Source organism: Cynara cardunculus (assembly GCF_001531365.2).
Source record: "Cynara cardunculus var. scolymus isolate 2C chromosome LG 4, CcrdV1, whole genome shotgun sequence".
NCBI lineage: Eukaryota > Viridiplantae > Streptophyta > Magnoliopsida > Asterales > Asteraceae > Cynara > Cynara cardunculus.
The window spans coordinates 13211266-13221770 of NC_037531.1; the positions used below are offsets into that span (position 1 = coordinate 13211266).

The 10505-nt window shown below is 33.9% G+C and overlaps 1 protein-coding gene across 1 annotated transcript; it reads left to right on the plus strand.

Moving 5' to 3' along the window:
• Nucleotides 1-7183: 7183 nt before the first annotated feature.
• Nucleotides 7184-9423, plus strand: LOC112511809 (protein NRT1/ PTR FAMILY 8.1-like). The gene is made up of 4 exons (XM_025117584.1): nucleotides 7184-7270; nucleotides 7394-7511; nucleotides 7637-7854; nucleotides 7935-9423. The coding sequence occupies exons 1-4, from the start codon at nucleotides 7184-7186 to the stop codon at nucleotides 9336-9338; spliced, it is 1827 nt and encodes a 608-aa protein (XP_024973352.1). The 3' UTR covers nucleotides 9339-9423.
• The last annotated feature ends 1082 nt before the right edge of the window (nucleotides 9424-10505 follow it).

Consider the following 10505-nt stretch of genomic DNA (forward strand, 5'->3'; position numbering starts at 1 on the left):
TTGTGTGTGAGTTTTAGACGTGGGGTTTCATCAATACTTAATCCAAAATATAAGGTTATAGGAATGATTTGAAAATAGATGGAATCAACTCTTTCTTTTATTGCCAAAGGGCCTTTGGGCTAGCGGTATGTGAGTTTTTAGTCTCCTAAGAGGTCAAGGGTTCAAACCTCACCACATGAGAGGAGGGTGTGTGAGTTTATTTGTTCTATTTGTTGTATATAAATATTATATGCTTCAAAAAAAACTTTCTTTTATTTATTCTTCTATTTTCATGCTTTTAATGTTTAATAATGTTTTGTAGTAATAAATTTCATCTGGAAAATTTTTAATTGTTTTAAATTTAAACAAATAATGTACAATTTAAGATTAGAACTATAATTACTCAAATTAACACAGCTTCTTTTAAGAAGTAATAAAAAACTAAAAAGTATTTAAAAATAGTTAAAGAATGAATAGAAAAATAATTTAAATTTCACACTCAAATTCACTTCCTAATCATTTGTTTTCGAATTTTACCCAAAAGTCACTAGGTTTGCAATACACAGGTCCACAATTATTGCGGGCCAACTAAACGACACAATCTAGAGTTTTTTGGCCACATGTCCGTAACTATTATGGATCCGGCCCAAAACTCATTTCTTTGAATCCGTAATGTCAGATTCATAATTGTCACCTTGGCGGTTTCGTAGGAAAATGGGTTTTGGGTCAAATCCACAATATATGTGGACCGGTGGTTACGGACCTGGCCCAAAAACATTGATTTTTTTGTCGTTTAATGGGTGTGCAATAATTGTAGATCTGAGTATTGCGGATCTAGTGACTTTTAGGTAAAGTCCAAAAAAAATTGTTAGGAAGTTAATTTGGTTGTGAAATATGATCGTTTGAGTCAATTTCTCAATAATTTAACCGATACAATAAAATTAGAAGTATTGAAATACATAAAATAATTAAAATGATTTAACCAATACAATAAAATTAAAGAAAAGTATTACAAAAAATACATAAGAAAAATTGTCAGTTTATACCGAACTTCTCATAGAAATATCAATTAATAATATTTGGAACAGGACAAATAAAATTAGACGTTGTACCATCTACAAAGCCAAATTGCATACCGAAGCTAATTTAAGGGTTGTTCCGTTGGTTTTGTTATTAAGTTTTGTATATATAAAGCTGTATGTGTGGATTAATCTTTCTATATAGATAAGAAAGATTTTTGTTTTAGATGGTTTTTTTATAGATGGAAGGAGAGTGTTTTTCAATTGGGAGAGACATGTTTAGGAAAAAAATTGGTTTTCTGCATGAAACTACTCTCTAGAAACTTAAAGAATAAACCACTTAATATATCATTAAGTCACTACCAAATAGAGATGGCCAAAAACCGGTCTCGGGCCGGTCCCAATCGGTCCTCACCATTCTCATAACCGGCCATAACCGGTCCCGACGTAACCGGTCCCGGTCTCGGTGCCGGTCCCAGTCGAAAATGATAGGACCGGTATACGTACTTTATAACTGGTTATGGGCCGCCGGTCCCGGTCCCAACCGGTCCCAACCGGTCCTTCATTAAAAAAATAAGATTTTTTATTTTATTTTTTAATGATATATATTTTTAATACATTATAAAATTTACAATTGGGTCACTCAAATACACTTTAAAAATGCGTTTTAATATAATTAAAATTACGTTTTCTTATAAAAATACATTATAAAATTATTTAAAAATACATTTATTTATAAAATTAATTGAATTTTCGGGCAGGGCCGGGCCGGTCCATAGTCGGTCCCATAACCGGTCCCGGTCGGTCCCGGTCCCACGAAACTACCAAAAACCTCAACCGGTCACGGTTTTCGGTCCCATAACCGGTCCCAACCGGTCCCGGTCCCCGGCCGGTCCTTTGTCGGTCCCGGTCCCGGTCCTCCGGCGGTCCCGGGCCGGGCCGGGCCTATTTGGCCATCTCTACTACCAAACAATCATGTATATCTGATGAATAAGTTATGAGTGACATTAAGTTTATTAAGTCACTACCAAATAGTCATGTATAACTAACGAATAAGTTGAGAATGACATTAAGTTTATTAAGCTTCAAACAAGCAGGCCTTAAAATTGTTTAAAAAATCAAGATTTTAAATGGCGTGACTTATCAACTATTTCGTGGCGGAAAGGTCATGAGTCTCAAAGCTCAAGAGTCATAGTGGGACCACAACCAGTGTCACTTATGGTAGTAAACATGTATATCATATATAGGATTAAATCTTATGAGGACCAAAAAAAGTTAAGAACCTTAATTGAGGATTAATCTAATCCATAGCTTAGTGACAAGCTATGATCGTTCGTGTTCACCCAGTGGGCACAAAGTCCACACAGTGGTGGTGCAAGTGCATGCCAACACTATGATCGCTTGCAAGTAATAAAGTGGTAAAAAGTACCGAGATCGTTCCACAGGGAATTGACTACTGAGATTCAGAGATTTTTCATGAATTTCTTGCTTGAGTTTCGGGTAGTGAATAAAAGTTAGAGTTTTGTTTATAAAAAGACCGAAAAATGACTGAACTAGCGAAACAACGAAATAAACTTTTTATATTAAATAATGGGCATGGATACAAGTGTTCCTTAAGATAAAATTAACAATAAAATGGTTAGAATCTTATGAGTTGTTTATAAAAAATTCCAATCTTAACCACAAGGGTGGTGCCTAATTGGTTTGAGTTTGGTTCCAAAGGTCAAAAGTACCTAGAGGTCTCAGGTTCCAATCCAAGGAGAAATAAAAATCTTCTTGTGGCCACGGAGGTTCAAATGCGGTGACTCCGGGCTATCTGCAAAGTAGGTGGTCGCCCTGGGATTAGTCGGCTCGCATAGCGGGTTGGATATCCAGGTTAATCAAAAAAAAATTCAATCTCTCAAAAGTGAACTTTTACAACCGGGTCTCGTAAAATTCCATAAGGTTTTTACATTTACCACTTCGAGACTTGCCGATCTAGCCAAAAAGTAAAAGAAATACGATTCATACCCAAATCTCTTTGTGATAAGAATACTCATCGCTTAATCCTTAGCTAAATACATACAAAATTCGCGTCTCCACGTAATTATCAAAGCCTCTCTCGAGTTCTTTGTGCATCACTTAAGCCATATTTCAGATTTGCCTATCTCTGGGTCTAAGGTCTAATATTAACACTTCAAAGTGATCAGCTTATCCGCGTCGAGTTTAAGTCTCGTCTTAAGTGACCAAGTTACGAAATGATAAAAGATAAAAACACCCAAATATTGTATAAAAAGTCCCAAGTTAAACTCACACCCATACCCATAAAAGTAATTTAACTAGACATAATAAAAGTAATATAAGACATTTAAATAATACTGAAATATAAATTGCATTAATATAAAACTAAATTACAAGTACAAAAAAATAAAATATTAAATTACAACTAAAAATAAAAGACATTAATTAAAAGCTTAATAATAAAAGAAAGAAGAGAGAAGCAAGATACTCTAGAGGGTATTATATGATAATGATATGAGATGTCTTCAAAAGAGGCCCCAAAGCTTCCTTTATATAGGAGAAAAAGGAGAAAATGACAACCAAAATGATTACCCCAAGGGTAATAGTACAAAGCATCATAAAATAAAAAGGTTACATCAAAACAGCTTATAAATAGCTGGAGGAAATATCTGGATGATCCTTAAAGCTGCACGTTTCCCAATAAGCAAAAACCAACAAAATTCATGGACATCCCACAGTGGTGCCACAGTGGACAGTTTTGCCATAAAATACAGGTTTTTGGAATAAAATTTCTTCCTTTGTGTTTCATCATCTTTTTAAAACTTTTTTAGAATAAAAGGAAAAAAATAAGAAAATTGGGTATTTAATAATAACAAAACGAGAGAAAATAAATAAGAAATAACTCTTGAAAATAAGAGTTATCACTTAGATTAAATCAAATGCCATTAAAAAAAGAAGCTTGTTTGAAATAAAATGGTAAAATGAGAGTATTTTTGACAAATTAGAAGTAAAATGAAAAGGTATTTTGGGAATTATATTATTACAATCTAACTAAATCAATTTGGTCCAGAACAATCTAACATCAAGAACATATCCAATCCAGACCATCTCCACCACTGTCGCCATCCCTACCACCACCATCAATACCCAAACCCTCCTCACCGACAACACCAATTTGCCATCCTCGGCCTTCTACCCCAACCTCTGGTGGAAGCGGTGACCGCGGCTACTACAATCCACCTTCCCCGACCTCTCAAGGCGCTTACTACACCTACCCACCACTGTCATGCACGTGAAGTTCATCTTTGTGTTATGGAGAAGAGGACAACAAGAACATAGAAGAAAATGGATATTTTAGGTTTTTAATCATGTGTTTATTGGTAACTTTCATTCCTCTTAAAACCCTGTTGTTCGTTTGTTTGTCTTCTTGTTGAAAATTTTGATTGATCATGAGAGGCGGCAAAGCAGTTGTGGCATCTAAGCGGTGTTGCTGATGACTCTGCGTGTTTCATATGGTGAATCTCTATTATCAAAATGATGATTATGCTTTTTTTCTAAATTAAACATCTTTAAATTAAAAACCAGATGATCATAAGTAATTTAGGGCTTAGATCAGTTCTCATGGTTCTTAACCTTTTTGTGATTCTTATTTGATTATCGTCCTATACGTCATATATATATATATATATATATATATATATAGAGAGAGAGAGAGAGAGAGAGAGGGTTCATGTGAGACCATTATGTTTTCATGAGATCCGTGAGACCACTTTTTTACACTTGAAACTTCACAGTAAAACGCTGTGAATGTTAAAAAAAACCAAACATTCACAGCAAAAACACTGTGAAAGTTACTTTCACAACGTTTTGCTGTAAAGTTTTAAGCGTAAAAAATGGTTTCATGGGTTTCACAAAAACAGACTAATCTCAGATGATCCAAGTCTATATACATATACACACACATGTTTTTATTATCATCAAAATCAATAATATTAAACACTTTACATTATGTTACATACTAAAACATTTAGTAAGACATTAAAAATGTAAAAAAAAAAAAAACTCAAATATCACATTACAGAATCCATACATTAGGCCTTGACCTAAGGTTTGAACCACAATACATTACAACGACTGTCATTGACAAACCTTCTAGAAACACTGGAAAAAAAAAAACTTTATATTTAATTTTAAAAAATTGGGTTACTGTTTTTGAAATATGGTTAGAATATGTATATTTTATTTTCGGATGACCAAATTAATTTGGTATATTTTAAATAAAAAAAGCAAGAAGTGATTTAGGGTTTCCATATGCCGGAGCCTGGACGAGTGTCGATAAGATTCCGTTTTGGAACGGCACGTTGACTCTTTAACATAGGTTGCATCACCCATTTCCTTCATTACGGTTTTTATTTTAAAAATGTATTCATAAAAAGTATTTAATAAAAATTCTTAAAAATCATTTTTTATACATAAAGTATTGTTCATTAATACATGTTACTTAAAACTCAAGATTATAAGTAGATTATGCGTAAGTACAACTTATTAAAGTTTCATTTTTAAATTCGTATAACTAATTGCAAATAAACATAATCAAATATAAGATAAACATCTCATTTTAAATATTAAAAATTTAAAATATATTTGGGATAATTATTGAATTCTAATAAAATCATTATCTTTATAATGTTTTTTTTTTGTAAATTATAATAAAAAAATTGAATTAAAGAAATTGTAAAAAAAAAACTTTTTAAATAGTTAATTTTATATTAATATCGATATATTTTTTCAAATTTTTATGATCTCTTCAAATTTATTTTTATTCAAAAGTAAAAACATTATTCTAAATGTAAAATTCTATCCAAAATAATACTAGTTTAGGACCCTGACTTTACCTGTATCATCTCGGACTATTATTTCTATTACAAGAGAATTTTTCAAGATTATTAATAATAGTTTATGAATTGTATTAGATATTTTAATAATATAATTCATAGTGTAGTCTATAAAATAAAAAATCTGTTGAAAATGAATGTAATTTTTTTTTAAAGATTATTGACTTTTTACTTTTTTTATTTTAAAAAATCTATTGGAGATGCTTTAAAAAAGATCTGCTACAACTCTTAAAAAACTAATACAATTATCTTTACTATATTATAAAATATTTGATAAAAACTCTTAAAAATCATTTTTTTATGCATGAAGTATTGTTTATTTATGTATATTATTTAAAATTCAAGATTACAAGTAAATTGTGCGTAAGTACAATTTATTAAAAATTCATGTTTGAATTCGTGTAACTAACTGCAGATAAATATAATCGAGAGGATAAACATATCATTTTAAATATAAAAAATTTAAAATATAATTAGAATAATCATTGAATTGTAACAAAATACTTAATTATTATCTTTATAGAAAAGTATATTAAACAAAAAATAAAAAAATAAATTAAAGAAATACATAAAAAATTTAAATAGTTAATTTGGTACTAATATAAAAAAAATCATTTTTTTATGATGTCTTAATATTTATATTTTATTTAAAAATAAAAACATTATCGTTTTCTCAAAATCATATAAAATCGTATTATAACATCGATTGAGGTTCAAATACGGTGACTTCGCGCTATCTGCAAAGCAGGTGATCGCCCTGAGATTAGTCGGCTCGCATAGCGGGTTGGATATCCAGGTTAAAAAAAACATCGACTGAGACAAAAAAGAAACGCAAAACATTAAATTCAAGATGTATCTCGCTGCATTGTACGATTACCCTTCTAGTTTTTTTTAAATACAAACTAATAGAATAGAAGCTTTTGTTTCAATCTTTAGAGAAAAAGGGTATTACACAAAGCATCAAATATCTTAATGTCAAAAATCAAATTCTATAAAATCGAATAATATAACCACTATTTTAATAAAAGTGTCGCTTTATTAAAATGCTTATGGATTGAAGTGGCACAAGAATCTTGCCGGAATACATTCTAAAAGGGTCGGGTCATGGATACCCGTAAAACCCGGCCGTCCTCCTACTATACAACTCAAAATTCAAACACCCCCCAAAACCTTACGATATAAACTATGTCTATATAACAAGTTATAATTAATGAAGTCTTATGCAAGATATTGAAAAATAAAATCGATATCGGAGATCTCGGAAGTTCAAAAACGAAGATTTTAATCGTCATGGATACGATCAGTGAGAGGTCTGAGAAATCACATATCGAGCCTTCGATCGTTATGGATCCTATAAGAAAACAACAATCGTATAAGGTACTTTGGCATCCATTCTGTATTCCGGATGCTTGTGTTATATATGTAGCATGCTAGTTCTCTTTTTTTGATCATTATAAATTGTAACAATATATATATATATATCTTATTGATAATTTGTAGGAAGAACAAATCCAAGTATCAAGTATGAGTTTGGTGAGCAATGGCTGCGTTAATTACAGAGGGAGGATTGCTGACAAGCGAAACACCGGAGGCTGGCGAGCTTCTCCCTTTATTATCGGTATACAGATGATTATTTAGAATTTCAATGGGTTTTCTGCCGGTGTTTACCTCCGGCTTTCCGGCGGACACTTGTTTCGATGGTTTTCCTTTTTAACTGTTCTTGAATTAATTTCTGGTTTGTAGTGAATGAGGTGGCGGAGCGGCTGGCGTTTTTCGCGGTGGCGGTGAGCATGGTGTTGTATTTAGTGAAAGAGATGCATCAATCGCTACCAAACGCAGCCACGCATGTTACGGATTGGATCGGAGCTGCGTATGTGCTTACACTCGTCGGGGCTTTCATTGCTGATGCTTACTTGGGACGATTCTTGACTATCATCGTCTTCTCTTTTGTCTACTTTGGGGTATGAAAATTGTTGATTTAAATACGTGATATGATGATTTGAAAGTAGAGCATCGACTTATTGAAGTTAATCATGGTCAGGGAATGGTGATGCTAACGATTTCAGCAAGATTGGACAGTTTACGGCCACCTGTTTGCCTCAAACTGCCATGCCCGCCGGCGACCGACGGTCAAACTGCGTTTCTCTACACCGCACTAGGACTTATTGCCATCGGCACCGGTGGGATCAAGCCGTGTGTTTCTTCCTTCGGAGCTGATCAATTTGACGAAGAAGATGATCGAGAAGTGTTGAAAAAATATGCTTTCTTTAACTGGTTCTTCTTCGCCATTAACATGGGTGCACTACTCGGAATCACCCTTTTGGTGTACGTACAACAAGAAAAAGGGTTCGCTTGGGGTTTCGGTATCCCCACCATAACCATGTTCAGTTCCATCTTCATTCTGTTGGCCGGATTCTCGAGTTACCGGTACAAAAAACCGATGGGGAGTGCTTTCACGAGGTTTGTGCAAGTGATGGTGGTTGCCGTGAAAAATCATCTCCGGGGAGTTAGTGCTGTTTCCGGTGACCAACTTTACGAAGTGTCCACTCAAGAATCTGATATCTTCGGTGCAAGAAAACTCCCTCACACTCCACAATACAGGTTTTTAGACAATGCGGCGGTTTCCGTCGACGACCACCAATCGTCGATCACACCAAACAGATGGAAACTATGCACAGTGACACAAGTCGAAGAATTCAAATGCTTCATAAGAGTCTTGCCGGTGTGGGTAACCACCATCGCCCTCTCCATCTCCTTCGCCCAGCTCTCCACCTTCTTCCTGAGTCAAGCCGCCATCATGGATCGGAAACTTGGCTCAAACTTCGTCATCCCATCAGGCTCAGTGCCGGTCTTCTCCGCCATTAACGCCCTCCTCCTCGTCCCCATTTACGAAAAAGTCATCGTCCCTTTCCTCCGTAGCAAAACCGGCCACCACCGTGGCCTTACTTCCTTACAGCGAATGGGTGTCGGCCTTTTCATCTCCATTTTCGCCATGGCATCAGCTGCAGTGGTGGAACAGAAACGCAGAACTCATCCAAACCCTAAATCCCTAAGCGTTTTCTGGTTGTTTCCTCAGTTTTTTCTCATGGGCAGTGCCGAGGTTTTCACGTACGTCGGACAATTGGAGTTCTTCTACGACGAAGCTACAGATGGTACGAGGAGTATAAGCAGTGCGATGTTTCTAAGTGAAATCGGGATCGGAAGCTGGCTGAGTACTGCAATTGTGAAGATCATCGAAAAGGCCACCGGGAAGGAGGAGAAAGGGTGGTTGAGGAACGATTTGAATGCTAGTAAGCTGGATTATTTGTATTGGATATTAATGGCGATTAATGTGGTTAATTTGGTGGTTTATTTGTGGGTTGCTCGACGGTATAAGGGTAGAGATGGAGCCAGTGCCAATGGAAGTGTTAGAGATGAAGCCACGGTGGTTGTTCCAAGTGATTAGGACTCATTTTTATTTCATTGTTTTCCAACATTTATTTGTATTTAGGTTACCAAAACCACCATGTTTATTTTCTTTGTTTTCGTTACATCCAAACTATTGTTGTTTATCTCGATCGGTTTTCAAGTGTATAATTTAACGGACTCTTTTGTTGAATTGGTTTGCTAAAATCATCTGTGATGGTAATGCCGGCAATATAATATTAATTGGTTTCCGTCGTTCATCTCTAGTTAATGTTTATTAATCTAAAAATATTTTTTTATAATTACATAATTCTTGTATTTATTTGTACAAGACCTGATCATAATACAACAAACCAAAACTATATAACAATATAACCAACATATCTCCGCTCTTGACTCGTATGATCTCTCAATACTACTGCTACATCTACACGTCATACGAAAGTTCTCTTGATTTGCTCCTCGGACGTACAAGATCTTCATAGTGAGGTCCACCGTCGTGTGTCTTTATTTATGGTTTATTTGGGTTTTGATCTATGGTTTAATTTGGGGGATTGCTTTAAGTTTGTAATGATGAAGAAGATGAACATTATGGAACACTAGTTGTTTACCCGTGCAATGCGGCGGGAGCCATGAATTTTAACGATTTTGAAGTTCCACTGGTTTTATAAGATAAGATTTAACGATGATATATGTTACACTTGGTCTTTACATATTAATTCAATTTGAATAAATAAGAGTTATGGTTCCAATTACAGACTATCGATGAAAAAATTGTATGACAGTTTAAAATCCAATATATTTAAACGACTCCACAAATGTGTTTGATTTACACCAAGAGCAAAGAACCAAGAAACTTGAGTTTTAAGATAAACACTCAAAACCAATAAAAAAAACTACAAATTTGACAGATCTTAAATCATGAAAAGACAAAAAAAGATGGGTTTTAGAATGAAATTTTAACTGTTTACCCTCTTTCTTGTTCAGAAACTCAGATTAAGGTTGAATTAATACATGTATATATATATTTCAAAAAAAACCCAAGAACATATTAAATCAAAACATATTATACAGTGCAATTTGGACAGCCTAACCCCAAAATATATAGTATATATATCTATACTATATTATAAAGCATTTGGCTAAAACTCTTAAAAACTCTTAAAAACTCTTAAAACTCTTAAAAACTCTTAAACCATATTTCATC

Bases quoted from the DNA above. Each gene is read 5' to 3' on its own strand.
- LOC112511809 (XM_025117584.1), top strand. From the start codon at position 7,184: ATGGATACGATCAGTGAGAGGTCTGAGAAATCACATATCGAGCCTTCG. The intron at 7,271-7,393 runs GTACTTTGGCAT...GATAATTTGTAG, and splicing joins GAAAACAACAATCGTATAAG to GAAGAACAAATCCAAGTATC. The intron at 7,855-7,934 runs GTATGAAAATTG...AATCATGGTCAG, and splicing joins TCTCTTTTGTCTACTTTGGG to GGAATGGTGATGCTAACGAT.